This window comes from Carcharodon carcharias, chromosome 22 (genome assembly GCF_017639515.1).
Source record: "Carcharodon carcharias isolate sCarCar2 chromosome 22, sCarCar2.pri, whole genome shotgun sequence".
NCBI lineage: Eukaryota > Metazoa > Chordata > Chondrichthyes > Lamniformes > Lamnidae > Carcharodon > Carcharodon carcharias.
Window position 1 is genome coordinate 40,835,375 of NC_054488.1, and position 20,056 is coordinate 40,855,430.

Here is a 20,056-nt window from a genome sequence, read left to right on the forward strand (position 1 = left end):
ACAGGTCAACTGGGGGGTTATAACCGAAAAGCTGAGCGTGAGCGCCATCTCTCAGCGATGGCAACTGCAGCCTAGTCGGCAGGAACTCGTTGGCGTTGTTGCCTGTTCTCCAACGAAATGAGAGAGGGGAAAAAGATAACGACCACAAATTGAAACGAAGTTATGCGAAAAGCATCAAAATATTTCTATATATTGAAATGAAGCCGCACAAGCTTTTCAAGCATGCAGACTTGCGATCCCGTTAGCTGCTGCGAGAATTATTGCCCCCTCAGCCATGCAGTGATTTTTGTGTTTGTTACGTCCTGCCCTTTTTTACCTCCCCTCCTTAAAGCGGTGAACGGGTCACTTTAAACTCCCTCCCTTGTTAAAGCGCAAAGAAAAAACTTTTTCTCCTCCTTCTTCTTGAGAAGCTGTGCGTTCTCAAAAATGGCAGACCGGAGGATTCGTAAGGCTCGTTTCAGCAGCCGGGACCTGTGTGTCCTGGTGGATGCGGTGATGGAAAGACGGGAGGATATCTTCGGGCGGGGAGGTGACCCTCCCGACACGCAGAGGAGGAGGGATGCCTGGCAGTACGTTACAGAGAGAGTCAATGCAGTTTCCGGAACCCACCGGACCTGGGAGGAAGTCCGCAAGAAGGTGCACGACTTGAAGAAAAGCACAAAGGTAAGGCGTGAAAGCCGCCAGCAAATGGGAGCCCAGAACGCAAGTGCTACCAGGGAAAGTTTTAACAATTAGAAACCCCAAAACAAAAGCTGCCCTGATCAGAGACATATTCCCAACAAACAAGAGTAGGCGCGTATGCCAGGTTCATTGTACATGCTATGATAGGAGCATGATGTACTGCAGTAAAGTACTGTCGTTTCTTAGGTCAAATTATCGCCTTAGACCTATACTCTTCCATTAAAGGAAAAACTCGCTTATAATAGAAGATCATGGCAGACAGCGGGTGGTGGTCCCCCAGATGTCAAAACGTTGACGGAATTTGAAAATGATATGATCGTTGTGTTTGGAAAGGAAAGTCTTGAAGGCCTTCGACCCGTGGATATAGGTACCATGCCAAGACATATTCGTAAGTAATATTTTATTCAGGTGTTCTGTGATTTGCAGAAAATGTTAAATGAGTATGTCCACACACACACACACACGCTATATAAGCAGGTTATTTTGTATAAATAAGTGCAGCAACCAAATAGATTTGGGCTTACTCTTAACGTACTATTTTTTTCCCTCTTCAAAGCACAAAGAGAACACAGTGGACAACACGTGGTATCAGAAGAGCAACATACACCTGAATGCCAATTGTCACCAATCCTACAAGGCAACAACACAGAAATGCCTCTAGTTAGAGGTATAAAGGATGAGAATCAGGAAACACCAAGTGAGTCACTGAGCACTAGTGAAGAATGGGAGGAAGTGGTGGTGGGTGATGAAGGGGCAACTGTTGAAGCATGGAGACCCAGTGTGGTAGGTGCATCTACTCAGCTGGATGCAGTTACAGACCTTAATGGGCCTGCTTTCAAACGGAGACTGTTAGAACATGGAGTCCGTGTTGAGCAGTCACTAGCCTTCATGCACACCACTTTGGAAGATGGTATGGTTAGGTTGGATCAGCGATTGTCCTCACTGCAGTCTGCCATTGAGCAGATAGCAACACCAATGACAGCTGCAGTCGAAACCTCACTTATGCATGCTATAGGCACAGCAGGAGCATCTCTTATGAATGCTCACAATGTTGCTATGGAAGCTTTGGGGTCAAAACTTAAAGAAGCAGTTGTGGCTGGCTTTGATTCACTAGGAGAACAGTTACATGGAACCATGACAGAGGGATTCAAAAATCTCATTGCAGCACAATGTTCTACACTTACACAAATGATTGCGTATTGTGAGGAGATGCCCTCCACCAGTGGCATGAGTGAAGTTCAGACAGTTGACACTCATGTTAGCACCAGTTCTGTGCCCCCACACATCTCTGCACAAGTAACAGGGGGGATAGTAATTTGACAAAAACTGAAAAGATACTTTATCATTATGTAATCTTTAATGTAAAGCAATTTACTGTATTTGTAAGTTTAAAAATAGCTGTAGACATCACAGTTTCCTCAGCTGTCATTCTATTTTAGGGCTTTGAGATAATATAACTGAAAGCGCTTTTTCCATACACAACACCAATTTTAAAAGAACATTTAAATTTCTACTAGGGTTTATTTTTTTTCTTGCTTTGAATTCACTTAAGAACTTAAGAAATAGCAGGAGTAGGCCATTTAACCCTTGAGTCTGCTGCACCATTCAATAAGATCATGGCTTATTTGATTGTGGCCTTCACTCCACTTTCCTGCCTGTCCACACATAACCCCGACTCCTTTATCAATCAAAAATCTGTCTGACTCAGCCTTGAATAGATTCAATGACCCAGCCTCCACAGCTCGCTGGGGAAAAGAATTCCAAACAGTAACAAACCTCAGAGAAGAAATTCCTCATTTCCATCTTAAAATGGGAGTGCCCTTATTAAACTATTAAACCTAGTTCTAAATTCCCCATGAGAGGTATTATACTCTCATCGTCTACCCTGTTAGGCCCCCTCAGAATCTTGTATATTTCAATAAGATCACTTCTCATTCTTCTAAACTGTAATGAATATAGAGCAAACTTGCTCAACCTTTCCTCATAAGACAACCCCTTCATCCAGGAGTCAATCTAGTGAACCTTCTCTTAACTGCTTCTCTTAAGTATAGTTCTCCTTGAGTTAGGAGATCAAAACTGTACAGACTACCCCAGGTGTAGTCTCACCAATGCTCTTTACAGTTGTAGAAAGACTTTCCTACATTTATACTTTATTCCCCTTGCAATAAGGGCCAACATTCTGTTTGCCTTCCTAATTACTTGCTGTATCTGCATGCGGACTTTTAGTGACTCATGTACGCCCATAATAAACACCATTGTGCATTTAAAAAATGTCCTAGTAAATGGTAATATAGTTGTGTGTTATAACATCCATGTTAAGGTTCTACTTAAAAGTATTCATATCTTTTAGGCTGTAGATAAGTTAACATTTGGGAATAGCATCCACAAACTTGTGTATCTACCATTTAACTCAGGACATTGTATATTAAATTCTGCATTAACATTGTAGTGTTTTTGTAACATTGTATTGCTGCAGTCTGGTTAAACTTGTGCCATTGCTAATTTATGTCTGGCATTAATAACGTCCTGTTTCAGGCAATCATTCACCCTCAAATGCAACAACAATCTCATCATTGTTGGCTCTAAGTATATATTTAAGAATGCATCAAAAGAAAAACGTAGCTCGACCCTCAAGTTCTGAGATCCTGCGAAAACTTGAAAAAATACATGTCTAGAGCTGGAAAAGTATTTAATGAGTTGGTTTTAAAACATTAAAAAGACGATTTTCCAAATGTTGCAGGAACAGATCCTTTCTAAATCTCTTGTGATCTGCCCCAAGAACACGTTTGATTTTAAGAATGTGTAGTATTAACCTAATAATGTTTGAGCGTAATTTTATAAATAAATATTGCAGTTACTTTCATCTGTAAAACATTGGTCCTGTGTTTGATATTCCATTTTGAGGAGACTGAAGAGTAAAACACTTTTCTATACAGTTCATGTATATTTTACCACATTTAGGATAATTTTTAATCCAAGGTTGCATAATCTCTGCAAAGGAAGAATAGTAAAAATGCTAACAGATCATGGGAGACAAGGTCCATCCATTGGAACTGGAGTGAACCTGTTGAAAGAGGAAGTATTGTAGTTATTTAACAACAACATAAACTGAACAATTTCTTGAGCATGTTTATGTATTTTCTTCCAGGAGCTGTGTAATTCAATATTTTCTGTAGTTTGAGGAGGCGGCTCAGCCAGCAATGAAGTTGGATTCAGTTGAATAAACTTTACTTAAAACAAAATCAAGCACAACCATGCCAATAAACCTTAAGGTATCAATATATTCCTCTTGTAAGTATAGTATAATCAAAAATTACATTGGCTTCATTTTGCCTGTGGTAGTGCCATGTTTCAAAGGGAAGCATTAGCACTCTGAAGTAGTGTCAGGGACAAATACTAAAGAATTGTAAAAGGAATTTGAGGAGTTAAGTGGTTTAGATTAAAAAGCAGGACCTTCACAGGATTACTACTGCAGCCACACATCAGGCCAGTTAGGGAGAAGCAGATTAGGTACATAACATTGACCATGCAGGGGGAGGATTTAAGATTTCTAGAACATTAGGAGGAATTATAGAGAGATGTTCCATGCACTGGGTGCCATCTTCAGCTAAACCAAACAGACATTAAGGCAGCTCAAATAGCAAACACAGGAGAGGAATGGATAGAAATAACATGGGACAGATAGATTTTTTTTAAAAACTTTCATTTATAAGAATCTAAGAAATAGGAGTAGATCATACAGTCCCTTGAACCTGCTGTACCATTCAATAAGAAAGTAGCTGAACTTTTACATCAAATCCACTTTCCAGTCCTATCCCTATATCTCTTGATTCCCTTAATTCCCAAAAATATACCCAAATCTTGAATATACTCAGTGACTGAACAGTCACAGTCCTGTGGTGTATAGGATTCTAGAGATTCACAAGTCTGAGTGAAGAAATTTCTCATCTCAGTCCTAAATCCTAAATGGTTGACCCCTTATTCTGAGATTATGAATCCCTAGTTCTGGACTCTCTAGCCAGGGGAAACAGCCTTCCCCTCAACCTTGTCAAGCTCGCTAAGAATTTAAACATTGCAACGTGAACAGCTCTCATTCTTCTAAACTCGACATAATATAGGCCCACTCTATTCGGTCCCTCATAGGATAGCCCTCTCATCCCAGGAATTAATCTCTTGAATGTACACTGCATCCCCTTCCTCTAAGGCAAGTATATCCTCCATTAGGTACACAGTACTCCAGGTATGATCTCATTCAAGTCGTATATCAGTGCAGCAAGACCTCCTAACCCTCATACTGCAACTCCCTTGCGATAAAGGCTAACATACCATTTACCTTCCTAATTGTTTGCTAAACCTGTGTGTTAACTTTTCCAAATCCCTCTGAATCTCAATGTGCACTAGTCTCTTATCTTTTAAAAACTATTTTCTTCTCCATTCTTCTGACCAAAATGGATGATTTCACACTTCCCACATTATGCTCCATCTGCTCCCTTTGCCCAATTACATAACCGGTCTCTATTCCTTTGCAACCTTTTTATATCCTCTGTGCAGCTTACTTTTCCACCTTGCTGTGTATCATCTGCAAATTTGGATGTATCACACTCAATACCGCCCCCCCCCATCTTAAGTTGTTGATATAGATTGTAAATAGCTGAGGCTCAAACGCTGATTCTTGCACCACTCCACTAGTTACCCCATGCCATTCTGAAAATGACTCATTTATTCCTAATTTGTCAGTTAACCAGTCCTCAATCCAATCTTTTATTAGTTCAATTCCATGATTCCTAATTTTGTGTAACAGCCTATTGTGTGACACCTTCTAGAATGCCTTTGAAAATCCAAAATCACACATTCGCTGGTCCCCTCTTATTGATCCTTCTAGTTATACCATCAAATAGGGTTCAAAGTACACTGAAGTGGCAGGCAAATTCACCCTGGGAACCTCATAAATAGTGGCTGAAAATTCAACAACAGGGATGAAAAATTCAAGAAAGGTCACCCCTATGACCTTTTTTGACTGGAGAAGCAGCGAGCATAGGAGATAGAATCTATAAGAAGCTGCTCCTCTGATTCAATCCCCCATGTTGTTGCTCCAGCACCTCCAAACACGGGTCCCCCCTCCTTTCCACTTTTTTTCTGATCATGTTTTTTTACTGTACCTTGCTGGGGTGTCTGGTTTGCTAAGGCAGCAGCACAACCTAGATGTTGGGCAGGACCCATCCCTGGGCTATGTTGAGTCCTCGCAGCAGCTTGTTGAGCTCCTCGTCATTTTGAATGGCAAACTGCAGTTGGTAGGGGATGATGCGGGTCTTGTTCTCCTGGGCTGCATTGCTGGCCAGCTCCAGGATCTCAACAGTTGTCAGGTAGGTGAAGGCTCTGGCCTCGACACACTCAGCATAGTGACCCCAGTGCACTGTGCAGTAGCTGGTGGATGTGGCTAACGGGGAACTGCAGACTGCTTCTAGAAGGTCTTGGCTTTGGCCTGAGCAGATACTAGTTACTGGGACCACTGCCTGACAGGGAGGAGCTGCTGCAGGCTCCACGCGCTCTCTGTCCTGCACTTGTTCCCCTTCAGCAGTCTTGCTAAGCCCCAGCTCCAATCCAAGGAGTCCTGCTTATAACTGTCTCTGGGCCCTGCTTCAACAGGGACGAATTTGTTCCTTGGAGCAGCCCAGACTGTGCGCGCCTCCCCCTCACGTCCCAGTGGAGGGTGGAGAGAGATGGTAGAGCATTACTTTGTACTCCATTTTATTAATTCTTTTCAATAAGTTGGTACTTTGAATTGATATGTCTAACAAGGTGTCATAAAGCAGAACTGATTTGCAAGAATGTTATTTATCTTGCACAATGAGGAGATGCTCATCTAAGTTGTCAGTGAAGCTCAATTGGCTTCCAACAGGAATGAGATGCAAATGTTGTAATCTAATTATGTTAAACTTTTCCCTATAGCCTGCAATTTCTGTTTCATTGCATCAAATACTTGGAATTTGAGATGAATCTGACCTCAGTTTATTCTTGTAAATTGGGAATTGTATTTCAAATCCAAATTTGAGAGATATTACCAAGGATCCAAGGACGAATAGTTTCCTGAACTCATATGGGAAAGAAAACACCTGAAGCTCAAAGTAGTGCTCAAGAAAATCAAGAGCCCCCAAAAAAATTATTCTGACCCCGACTTCAAATAATAGATTTATCAAACACAATTTTTCTGCCTCGGGGCGGGGGGTGGAATCCATGTTTATTGTGCCAGTCTAATTCCTAATATTTTTTGCTAGTTTACTCTCAAGCTACTTTTATGCTCTGTCATTTTCTTGGTTATCCTTTGCTTCAGGCTTACTACACTTTTACATAGTGCTTTCACATCCTTAGGATGTCCCAAAGATATGTAGTTACTGTTGCTTTGTGGGCAAATGTAGCAGTCAATTTGTACAGAACAAAGTGCTACAATCAGCTATTAGATAAATTACCAATTAATCCACTTTTTAATATTGCCTGAGAGATAAATATTAGTAAGGAAGAATTCCCTGTTTTCCAGTAATGTATCCAGTGGGGATCTTGCTTTAAAGTTTCATTCAGTCAGTACAGTATTGAGATGTCATCCTAGATATGTGCTCATGTGGCTTAACGGGATGAGAGTGCTATCACAAGATTAAAAAAGCTAACAATTAAGGGAAAGGAAATCAGTATCTTCAATACTCAAGACATAAATGGAAAGGATGCTAAGGTGTCTAAAAGGCTCATGGTTGTAAAGTTTATATGTGAACATACAAAATATTAGTCAAGAAACTAGAGGCGCATATTAGAACAACGGGATATAAACTTAACAAAAAATTAGCCCAGATAATGCTGGAGACTAACATGTTTTCACTTGTAAAACTCTCAGATAAGGGGAAAGGAATGGTATTTTATTGAAGGTATAATTACAGCCATAAAGAGAATATTTTATTGATGGTCTTAATGCACAGTGTGTGGTTAGAAATAAATATAGTAAGGGATTTAACAATAACTTAGAATATATTATAGTTCACCAAAACATGGAAAAGGAATAGATTTGTAGGCGATTTAGAGGTTATGAGCAGTAACAAGAGATCTAACCATGTTTCTATCTAATCCAAGAGAGTTGAAGTAAGGCAAAGGGTTGTGGTAAAAACGAGGATGGTGGTAGGGATATTCCCTCTTTTGTACCCCAATGGCAAGCACCCATGCACTAGGAATGCATCTGGGGTATCTGATGGGCTGGAAAATCAGCTAGTCACTTCTGGGGTGTGTGGAGTACGGGGGGCCTGCACCCCTGCAAAGAATGCTGAAGTACCATCGGTGCATCCCCACCCCTCCCCTCCCCTCCCCCACCACCCTACTACACAGGGGAGGGGATTTAAAAACTTTCAAAATGTTAACCTTTTTCTTTGGGTGACCAAATCTGGGTGCCAAAATAATTTGCAGCCTGGTACACGTTTCCTCTTAAAGCCCTCTCACAATTAAAAAAAACTTATATTAAATAGAGATGGAAATGCATTCAGGGTTAGAGTAAGAGCGACATTTAAGAGTAGGAGCGACATTTAAGTTTCTCTAGCTTGCTGGACAAGAGAAATGAGAAGCAGCATAATAATTGATTTCTAACATAGTAATAAATCAATTTTCTTACACGTTAGCCACAAGGGCAGGGGTGAGGTGTTTAAGAAGCCAATTTGTATTGGAGAAAAGGAATCTGAGCTTATCTTTGCCCTCAGTGAGGATCTTGGTCCTTGGGAGAGAAATCATGACCTAGAACAGATGGCTAAGTCAGCTGAGTAACAGGTTTACTTAAGTTTGCAACCCTGACACACAAGGATGAAAATGGCCATATAGGATAAGAGGTAAGGATATCATGTAGTTCTGACGAAATGTTAACTCGTTTCTTTCACCACAGATGCTGCCTGACCTATTTCCAGTGATTTTGTTTTTCTTTCAAGTATGCTCATGCATGGTTTGAGAACAGTGCAGAAAAAAGGGATTTAGAAATGGACACGTTGATACTAATCTGGTTTGGGTGCAATGTCCTTGTGAGTAAATATTTAGGGCAGAGAGAGAGAGAGAGGATAAAACTAGTAAGTCAGGGGAGGGATAAACAAGAATGTCAAAATTCAAATCCAAAAAGGTATTATGTAAAATCAAAATACTTAACTTGTCGAAATGCATAAATATCATTGCTCAAAGCAACAAGATGACTGACTGAGGCTGTTATGACAGTTGGAAGCTACAAAAGGGACGCAAGTGCAACTGAAGTCTAAGAGCAGCAGAAATGACGTGTGGGGAGGGGAGAGAAAATTTATGAATTAATGAACAAACCTAGGAATAAATAGAAATTGTTTTTAGGAAGGGCATGCTAACAAATACAGAGCCCCAGTATTGGAAGGACAGAGCATATGCTCTACAAGAAATAATTGTAAACAAAAATATTAAAAAAACATTCAGGCTCTAGTAATCAGACTTGGTTACTTCATTGCTGCTTGGGGTGGAGCCAGGGCTGGGAAGTCTGAAAAGTGTTGGCAACAGTACCAGCGTTTTTTTTTTAGCATGTTACATTTATCCAGTTCAAAGGAGCACTCAGATTCCTTCTGACCCAACAGAAATAAATCTTCCTTTTATCTCCTATTTCACTAAACCACCTAATGAAGCTGGGCAGAGTATGCACAATGCCCTCTCTGCTCAGTTCAGTCCTGACTGACATCTGGGCTCTAATGTATGCCATAGCCCTCAATTTGCATTTAGGAAGGGCTTCTGCCATCCTAAGTTGACCCATATGAAGGTAGTGGTGACTGGAGCACGAATGTAAGTGGGATGCTATATTACTGTTGGGCAGCTACCATTTATGACAGGTGGGCCAAATTAGAATCCAGTGTAAAGCTTTGAGAACTCAAAGGTAAGTTAAATCAACAGAGAAATCGCAGAACATGATGACAGAGATAGAGGAAGACCAGGAAGACTGACATAAAAATTCTAGGTACTAAGTCTTGCACCTGTACACACTTTCTGCAGTAAGACTTTTAATCTATAATAGAAAGCTAACTAAGTGGTAAACAAGTTAATGCTTGGTCATCGCTCCAAGATTTTCCCCAGTACTCAATAGTTATGAGCAATTTTGTTTGATAGTTGACCTCGATTGAAGAAATTATTTTAAACTATAAAAAGAGTTGTGCTGACTCCTGGGCAATTTGCTGCTGACTGATTCAATAATGCAAAAGCAGTCTTTCAAAAGCAAGTCATAATACTGTTGATTAGGGGTGCACACTTCAAATGTTTATTCTTCAAAGCTGGTTGTTTTCTATTGGATAAGTCTGTATACAGACCAATATACTGATTATCTGGGCAACAATGATAAAATGAACAGTTAAAAGGAGTGAATTATTGGAATCTTCAGTAACCCTGCGATCATTTAGTTGCTGATTGCATCAATAGCTAGGTGATCAAAAATTAATGCACCATCATCCTTCAAGTGTTACATTTCTTTTCAAATGCAATTATGCATTTCATCAGAGTTACTATGTCAGCTGATACAGCATAGATTCTTCAGATATAGATGAACTATGAGTGATTCTAGATAATATTTTCAACGTAATGTCCCAAGTTGTTGTTTAAGTATCAATATTTGAGTGAATTTTAATATCAGATAAACATGTTCCTGTATTGTGAGTGCTTAGTATGTGATTAGTCTTTTGCACTAAATAATCTGGTGTAGTCCCTCATCCAGCCACAAAGAATTGATCCTCAACATCTCCACCTTTCCCTGTTTGCTGCCTTTACCCAGGTTGTAATGTATCCTCTTGTAACACCCATGTTTCCTTTCATACTGTGCTTTTGTGATGTCCCGTTTTATAATGGTGGAAATTTTCTAATGCTGCTTCTGAGAATATTTTACAACACATTGCTGTTGTAACATCTGCCTGGTGACATTCCATAATAAGCAAGATAAAAATAAGACTATCTTTAATTTTATATAGTTTAAGTGGAGGTGCTTCTTTGCTACGTTCAAAATCACTCCAACTGCAAGAACCAAGCTGTTGATCATTACTCATGAAATAAATAGTTCCCTTCAATAAGTCTGATTAAACTAACATACACAGTATGGACAAGATTATGCTATTTTCAATTATTGGCATATATTAGGGTTTGAAACGTAAATAAATTGTTGCAGGCTGTGATCCCAGTGCATACCAGGGTGTGAAAACATAAATTTTTTGAAACAAACCAATTGCTTTGAAGAAGAGATCAAGGGGTCAATGTTCCAACTTTGGTTGCAAGTTCTTTAAATCTGGCTTTAGATGCAAAAATTTGTGCAGGTTTATAAAGCTCACAATTACTGTACTGTATCCTAAACTCTGCACTTTCCTTATTATTTATGAAGAAAGAATTACTGGATTCATCCAAATAGCTGTTCCTTTCAAAGGAACTGCATTAAAGTTGAATGTTCTGAAAAGGAAACATTAACTGTAGATAGTTGCTATACAAATTTGTACGCAAAATGTCATTCAAAACAAAACCCAATTATGTTTGATAAGTTTTGGTGTAAATAGTTCTTAATTCAACATTTTGACATCACATTCTACACTATAAAATTAATACTTGAGGATATGGCATAATGGCACCAGAAGTATAAGGAAGGAGGCTAAAGTAAAACAACTGAAAACAAAAGACCAAACACACTGACAAATGCAACAGTGGGAGCTCTTGCTATCAGTAACTGGAAGTAACTAGAGAAAAACCTAGTTCACAAACCAATCCATCCACCCCACATGAAAATAAGACTCAAGGTCAGAATCGATCTTGCTTCATCCACTGGGACACCACATCACAAGTACTGAGACAGCTGTGAACTGTCCTAAGGAAAGCTACAAGATGGGGTGCGGGAGTTGCAGTGGTGGGGGAATCATATCATTAAACTCCAGCTAACCCCAACCTTCTACATCTTTCATGGAGTCCACGTATTGTGGGAAATCACAGCCCTTCTGACTATGAAACGACCAAATATCCTGTAAAATTTTTCAATGTTGCTTATCAAATACATTGGACTATTTGACAATGAGGATTACTTTGAGAAGGCACCCAACACAAACCTCTCAAGTAAATGCCAAATATTTTTGTGGTGCTTATCAAATTAATTCAGCTCCAACTTTTAGGTAGATATGTCTAACATACTCAACAAACTAGCTTTGAGATTCAGAATTGGTCTGATCCAATTATTTTAGTGCACACAAAATTAATTAATTCACTTATACCATTTGAGAGGAATTGACAAGAAATGACAATTGTGGTACACCATGTTCCTAAGAAGCAATAACTTTAATCACTTTGTTCACAACCAGTCTTTCCTTGCTTTTTCATATTTTCCATATCCTTACCAACCACTATAGGCAAGAGAGCAATAGCTGCACATTGAATTATAAAATTAAAAACAAAGTAACACAATACACTGCTCATTTACACTAAATAACACTCCAACGTTAAAATTCTAAACTAATGATAAAAGGCATAAAACACCTAAAAACAAATAAGGTGTACAAGTTGCACAGTGCAAAGTGATTATAAAATTTTATTTAGTGGTCTTTAATATACCAGTTAGTCTTTATTAACAAAGTACAGTAAAGTACTCCATACTCAGATGTGATTGCTGATGCTTAAAAAAAGGTTATTTCCTGATGATTTTTGTTCCAGTGAGATTCCCAATTTAAAAATGGCAGCAATAATTCACATTGAGCCACAGTTTTTGTAAAACAAGTTGCTTAAAGCTGGCAGAAAATGGGGATATCAACGTACCTAGTCTGTAGACTGACAATTAACCATTTCACTTTTTTTGTGTTAAGGCCAAGATTTTTAGAAGGTACTGTGTACACAAAGGTAATACATCACAATATGTAATATAATAAATAATCATTTTCTGTGATCAATGCTATTACCCTGGAAACAAATCCACTCATGTCCAGTAAAAGGTTATGGCCTAAAAACTTTTCCTTTTTTGCTTGCTTCTAATTTGCAAGTTAGAAATGTGTGAACTGAAGCTTGGGCAACACAGAAAAAACAAATTCCTTGTTGTCATCTGATCTGGTTTTAAAATGTGGCATTAGCAGCCAGTGGCAATTGAGGAAAGGCGAGATGTCATGTGCAATGTGTTGAGAGTCGCTGCTACAGTAAGGATTTCAAATAGAAGGAATTTATATATTAAAATCCATTGTATTACCAAATTAAGGAGACATCTCTGGCACAATATGCATGCATGTTTGTTTCTGTCATTTATAACTTGTGTATTAAAATCTTAACTACACTTGAAAGAACAAATAAAATTTAATGTAATAGCATTTTCAGTAACTACTACCAGCAATGTCAAGTACACAACAGTTGTAAAGGCAGCTGCATATATCTTTTTAAAATTCCTCTTCACTTAGTCTCTGCCACTGTGGCCGTGGATAAGTACAAGTCCTGGAACATCTAGAGGGGCTGTTCTCACCGCATGCCTCAATCAGTGTGGCATCCTCATTAAAATGTTATAGGCTGTGCTCCAGCAATCAAGAAATCTGACTTAATAAAGATCAACTGAATACTGTATTGAGGTTTCCCTGTTATAAGGCAGTAGAACAACTGAACCTTTTTAACATTCATTTTGTTGAAGCTGCTGCCACCGAAAGCTTGTATCCAAGGTTTTATAATCTTCTTCACTACTTTCTTGTTCTTTAGCAAACTGCATGAAAACCTAAACCAAATAAAGGAGTCATTATTGCATTTGATATATAAAGGATCATTATACATCTGGTAGACATTTAAGACGAGCCAGGTTATGAATGAAATGTAATTCCCACTCTGCCACAGAAAGTTGTTTTTCCAAGTCTCACAACTCATCAGATTGTTATTCAAATCATGTTTTCCTTAGATCGATTTGCAAGTGATTCCCAGCAGCAGAGCAAATTGTCAGTCTTGTTGACCCTGAAAATCTCAGGGGAGAAAGCATCAAACACGAACAGAAATGATACAGAGAAACAACAAGGTAAATTTTCACAAGTTTTTAGGACCCTATTTCAACCTCAATTGGGTTCCAAAATCCACCCCCTCATCCTTGTCGTGGAACCTGGGCAATGAGTAAGAAAGGGTTGGTCAAAACGGGATGAAGTGTGGTGGGACTCCTTATGTTCTGGGCCGCTTTGTTTACCGTGAAGGCCTATTAGGAGCCTTAGAAATACTCAGCAGTTGGGGCTCCAGCAAACAAGTCCTCAACTGCAGAACAAGCGATCCAGAACTGGAATATCTCAATAGCTGTCCTGGCAGACGAAGGCTGCAGCAGAAAAAAACTTCTAATTGTTTTGGTTTCTTTGCCATTGGATCAAGGTTTTCTTTCTGTCAAGATACATGTAGAAGCTGGTGCGTAACAGTTTCTCCATGCTAAAAGATGTCACGGACAGGCATTTTTCTTCCCAAGCACATCTCCCAAGCCCTTCGGCAACCAGCAAATGGCGATGGGAGCAGGATTGTGTTGTGTGAAAGCTTCTACTCATGATCTGGCATGGAGATGGAGGTGGTCATCTAGCACTTGGATGAGGCAGGAGTGCTTTTTGGCAGCTGTAAGTGCTACTAAGCATCCCTCTTTAGGATCCACTCAGCTCACTCCTTATTGGGTGGGGGCTAGAAAAGGTGTCCCAAACATAATCTGCCTCAGCTCTTCCAAGTGGATAGCCACATCTAGAGGGAATCATGTTGGTGGAAATACACAAATGACACAAGTAATAAATTCTAGGGCCTGAAACAATCAGGACCCTCATGGATACATGTCACACTGAGGCGCTTATACTTCTGGAAAGGGAAATCAGAAGAAGAACGTAGAGTTCACGGAATTGGATTTGCCATCAGGAATGAACTTGTGAACCGGCTTCATGAGTTCCCTCTGGTGCCTCATGATTCTTCACCTTAAACTGGAAAGCAGACAATTTGCAACCATGGTCAATGCATATTCCCCAACTCTGGACGCCAACAACAAAACCAAGGAAGATTTCTATGCCAAACTTGACTAAGTTCTTTGTGGGGTTCCAAAGGAGGACAGGCTTATCCTTCTCAGAGTTCAATGACAGAGTTGGAAGAGATTCCAAGCTCTGGAATGGAACTGTTGGCAGGGGAAGGAATTAGAAATGTCAATTCCAAGGGGATTCTTCTCTTTACCAAATGCGCAGAACATAGAATGCACCAGAGGAGCTCAGAAGAAGCGCTTCAAGGATGTGCTGAAAACTAACATGAAGAAATGCAACATTGACATCAGCTCCTGGGAGACCATTGCCCAGACCAGATGACAACAAAGTCTGTGGGAAGGATCTCAGCATTTTGAGACCCAACAATGACAAACTGAAGAGGAAAAATGAGAGCAGCAAAAAGAACATGCCATGACATCCCACATGACAACGAATGCCCCATGTGTCATAAACGCTATGCAGATCCCAAATCGGCCTTATCAGCCATCTTCGGACTCGTGGAAGTCGAGGTGAGAGGGATGGTTAATAATGAACCTCCATTATAAATGGAACATTGGATAATTATTCTGGTGCTTGTGAAAGATGCAGTTAAAAAGAAAGATCTCTCATACCTTGTGTATACATAAAATATAAGGGACAAATTTACTATACCTGTTCCAATGTTGACTGTGAGAAACTATATTCTTCTATGTCAAAACAGTGTTTAGCTGTAAACAAAGGAATAGCGATTATTGCTTGGCACATGAATTCAGAGTTATGGACGGCTCAACACATTAAACACTGAAAACAAATGCCTTACAGTGGTTAGAATGTCCACACTGGTTCATCACTAACCACAACCATTTAATTATTCTAGTTCTATTGGATTTGGTCTGCAGTTTTGCAGATTAACAGAAACAACAAGCATCATCTTTTGATTACATCACCATACACAAGAATTAGGAGGAGTAGGCCATTCGAAAAGATCATGGCTGATCTGCTTTTGCCTTTAACTCCACTTTCCTGTCTGCACCCATGACCCTGGACTCCCTCATTAGGCCAAATACAGTTTTTTGCTCAGTGCCATGAAAGTGTAATAACTTTCATAATATTGTAATTTATTGTAAAGGTAGGTTAATAGTGAGGTTTGGATTAGTTTCTCTGTGTAGGTATGTGTAGGGGGTTTAATTGAATTATAGACAGCTGGTCGGGTGCTTTGTATCAGAAGGGAAAATAAGTTTGAAATGCTAAATACGTAAACATGGCTGAAGTTTTAGAATGTGAGGTGTGAAGAACATTTGCATTTTTAGATAAACCCGAGAAGTGAATTTCAAAGAAATGGTAAGGTGTTACACCTAGCCAACAGAGGCTATACCTAACAATGTGTTTATTTTCCCCAAAGATTACTGATAATGAGTACTATAAAAGATTTATGGAAATTAAGTAAAGTTCCAAAGACATATTGGAACAATGGGATTTACATTAAAAAGATAAAGTTATGTTTAAGAAGAAGGCATTCTAAGATCTGACAAGTTTTAAAAGCCTCCAGCCTCTATGTACCAAGCTGCTGCCTATAAAAACCGAAGTTAAGATAATTTGTTTTAAATATCATTGTCCAGGCTATTATGTGCTTTGCCTGGGTCTGTTGAAATCTATGTTGTTTTACTATTGCCTTAATGGAGGTGTAACTGGGAGCTTGATTAATTAGAGGATTTGGGAGTTATCATAGTAGTAATTTGTAGACCTATGTATGTGTTTAAAATAATTTATTAATAAATGTTTAATTTAGTTTTGTAAAAAACCTCTAAGACTCGGTGGACTTATTACTACTGAATTCAAGGCACGCATCTTGAAATAAAAATGCAAATTGCAAAACAGTTCCTGCAGATGTCTCAAGTTTCCCTCTGGGATTTGAGCAGCTCAGCATTTACCATCCACTGTGCCATAACATAGATATCTTAATTTCACTGCTAAGAGTTATTCTTAAAAGTCTAAACTCACCTTTGAAGAGAATTTCTCTCCTGTAAACAATATTCTCTTTAGAAAAAGAGATATTGCCTGGATCAGCATTTTAATTTGTTTTGGGATATGTGCATCACTGGCCAAGGCCAGCATTTATTGCCCTTCCCTAATCACCTTTGAGAAGGTGGTGGTGAGCTGCCTTCTTGAACCACTGCAGTCCTTATCTTTTCTGTAGTAATCTGATATAACTGAGTGACTTGCTGGGCCATTTCACAGGGCAATTAAAAGTCAACCACATTGCTATGTCTGGAGTCACATGTAGGCCAGACCAGGTAAGGATGACAGATTTTCTCCCCTAAAGGGCATTAGAGAAGCAGATAGATTTTTACAGCAACCTGGTAGTTTAATGGTTATTATTAATGGGCCTATTATTTCATTTCAAATTCATTAATTAAATTTAAACTTCTCAACTGTGGAATTTGAACTCATATTTTCAAAGCATTTGCCTGGGTCTCTAGATTACTAGTCCAGTAATATTATCACAATGCTGCCATCCCTATTCTAATTATTTGAAATATTACCAACAACTTGATAAACAAAACTGTGTTGTTCATAGAAGTGAACACATAAGTACATTGTAACAACAATTTTTTGTTCGTTTGCAGTGACACTGAACACACTGAACTGAAAACCAGGAATTAAAAACTAAATAAACCTCATCTCACCAGAAACCACTTAAAACAATGGCGACTTTAGCAGATGAACCATATTGATACTCACAAATTTGTTTTTTTTTAACACTTGTCATAAATAATAGCTACAGAGCTAAGCTCAATAATACAATGCATTTGGTCTAATGAGGACTACTTCTATAAACTATTTTACATTAAAAATCATATATGATGCCAACATGCAGAAGATACTGCACCTGAAGTTGCTGCTAAGAGCATAACATTATGAGACACATTTTATTTGAATGACCCTGTCACATAACAAAAATCTAAAATACCCTTCAAGCCACCCAAGGAAGAAGTTTATTTATATTTTTTAAATTTGGGGGAAAAAAAGCAACTTTCAGATAAAAATAAGGAAGTTAGTTGACCTCAAAAATGAGAGAAACAGCCAACTGGAGAGCAAGTGGAATGCATCAATTGTAGCTGAACAGGGACTTCAAAAACACAGCCCACCGACTTCCAAATGCCATTTGCACTTGATGGCACAGGATATGGAATTCCTATGCATAACATTAATGTAGAATGTCGTTAAACAAGACTAGTCAGCTGGAAACCACAAATATTGGAAAGAAAGCAGAAAAGATGGCCCTTATTTTGTCATCTGGTGCACCACTTAACAGCAAAAACCCTGAAGCATCAAGGATAAGGAGTATCAAGGACCAAAGAATCATAACTGATAGAAAAACTTTGTATTAAGGCATACACAGAGTCCAAGTTTTGCTTTCCCTAACCCATACCTCAGACAAACATTGATCGCTAGAACAATTCCCCAAAGTTATCTGCTTGCACTCTTGAAGGCAAAAAAATTCAGATCTGAACTCATTCCACTCTGAGGTGAGCTGATAAGCTGAGGTAAAAATGCATCTTCAGCCCCTACCAGTGACGAGAAACAGTGATCTACCTGCATCTCCCTTCTCTTTCCCACTGCCCTGAGGCTAAAGTACAAATAGGTGGCAGAAGTAAAAATCGCTGTCCAGCATCCCTCAGCTGCAACTGGGTGCAGCGCTTCCAGGGTGCATGTTGTCACCCATATGTCCCCTCCTCCCTGCACTATTATCTTTTTGTCCATTCTCACTCCCATTCTCATAGCTTTTTTTTTCTTTCGCCTTCTTCACATCATAAGTCTCACTCTTCTCTCTCCTCTTTCCCACCCTGTTCCCTCTTCCTCAAAGTACTTCATAGGATGTAAAGCGTTTTGGGATCTCCAGTAATTGTAAAAGGCATTATAAGAATACAAATGTTGTTTTCGCTTCCCCATCTTCATCTCCATCTTTTCTAACATTCTTAGAAGTACTTTTGGCAGCCCTTGACATTGTTTTGAACCGGTTATAAATAATACTGGGCACTCTTGGTATTTTAAATGCATTACACTGGCCACACAAGTTATTGTTATTCAAGGAATCAATCTTGTCTGCTTGCTTCACAGTTAACCTGTATAAAGCAGTGCATTGTAGCAGATACTCGACAATTGAAAAGGCTTTTACCTTCCTCGAGCTTAGAAAATGCCTTTGACAGAGACTTCACGTCATCCTTGGGAATTTTGTATGTCATCATTGCAACAAAACTAAAAAGAAAAAGTATGCAGAAGGAAACACAGATGAATTATAAATAGTTGTAACTTCAATACAATAGCTGTAAAATTTACCATTTCATGGATAAAAGTTCTCAGTCTGAATTTTAGCAAAATTGTTCTAAATGTAGTTTCCACTATGACAAGTTTTATATCATATAATTATGCATGGGCAAAGTGCTATTTTACATTATAAATTTTCACCCCTGCTTTTCTCTCTTTTCTCTCTTTTTCATCTCTACAAAGCTATCTAAATAAGGAGAGCATCACTGAAAGGACAGACTTTCCCCCATGGGGAATGGTCATCAGCATAATGCCATAATCCGTTCAGTATCATAAAAACAGATTTAGAACTGGTGTACACCATATATAATATGTGTATATATAATATATATTGTATATATTATATATACATAATGTAACACTACATTGTTTATAATCTACAATCATTGTCAGGTGATATATGACATTCTACATCACAATCTATTGATCTAACAAAGTTTTGTCCATGGGAGTATTAGACCAAACGTGTATGACACACCTGGGAATCATGTGTATTTTGTACAGAGAAAATCATCTCATACTTTTCTGATTAAATAACCACATGTTCAGGTATTCTGATTGGCTGAAATATTTGACAGGTAGGAAAAGCCACCTTGTATGAAGAAACCACCAATACAAATCTAACCAATATATTTTCCTAAGTTAACAAACAAGCTACTGCCACAAAATGAACCAACAAAATGAACAAACCAGACAAGCGTATCTATGTGGAGAAGGAAGAACAAAATTGCTTACATTTTAAGCCAGTTTGTGAAGTGGTAAACAAATAGTTCTAAAAATAAAGCTCTGAAGCCTGCATTTTTCACTATCAATATGTCATGGTTTACTCTGTGACACACTCCTTCAGTAAATTTTCTGCATTACTGTGAAGGCAAACCACTGTCACATTTTATCCACAGCTGACAGCAGTAAACATCAATAAATGCTCATAAGCAATGCCACAGATTACTTAGTTAATACTTCGGAATAATTCTAGATTTTCCAACATAACAGTTCAGCCTTATATGATATTTTAGGTGGGCTTACCTGTATTAATTTAGAGAAATACTAAGTGACAACTGAACAGGTAACTTGGGGGGTGT

General features: G+C 38.7%; 2 protein-coding genes across 8 annotated transcripts in view; one reads left to right on the forward strand and one right to left on the reverse strand.

The window, feature by feature from the left end:
• The first annotated feature begins 5 nt into the window (after positions 1 to 5).
• LOC121293821 (myb-related transcription factor, partner of profilin-like) lies at positions 6 to 19,171 on the forward strand. 5 transcript variants are annotated; one of them, XM_041217177.1, is made up of 5 exons: positions 6 to 663; positions 907 to 1,069; positions 1,238 to 1,378; positions 13,583 to 13,696; positions 18,768 to 19,171. In XM_041217177.1, the coding sequence occupies exons 1-5, from the start codon at positions 427 to 429 to the stop codon at positions 18,851 to 18,853; spliced, it is 741 nt and encodes a 246-aa protein (XP_041073111.1). In that variant the 5' UTR covers positions 6 to 426; the 3' UTR covers positions 18,854 to 19,171. The 5 variants fall into 5 exon arrangements, with proteins under 5 accessions (XP_041073111.1, XP_041073110.1, XP_041073113.1 ...); XM_041217176.1 differs by lacking the exon at positions 18,768 to 19,171 and having other exon boundaries at positions 13,583 to 14,033; XM_041217179.1 differs by lacking the exons at positions 13,583 to 13,696; positions 18,768 to 19,171 and adding an exon at positions 3,830 to 3,939 and having other exon boundaries at positions 9 to 663.
• abca5 (ATP-binding cassette, sub-family A (ABC1), member 5) overlaps positions 11,982 to 20,056 on the reverse strand; it is a 115,202-nt gene continuing 107,127 nt past the window's right edge. For all 3 annotated transcript variants that reach the window (XM_041217167.1, XM_041217168.1, XM_041217169.1), the window contains 3 exons: positions 18,826 to 18,905; positions 15,318 to 15,373; positions 11,982 to 13,405 (listed from right to left, as the gene is read on the reverse strand). In XM_041217167.1, the coding sequence (XP_041073101.1) occupies positions 13,304 to 13,405; positions 15,318 to 15,373; positions 18,826 to 18,905 (238 nt within the window). In that variant the 3' untranslated portion in view covers positions 11,982 to 13,303. The remainder of the gene's footprint in view (positions 13,406 to 15,317; positions 15,374 to 18,825; positions 18,906 to 20,056) is intronic.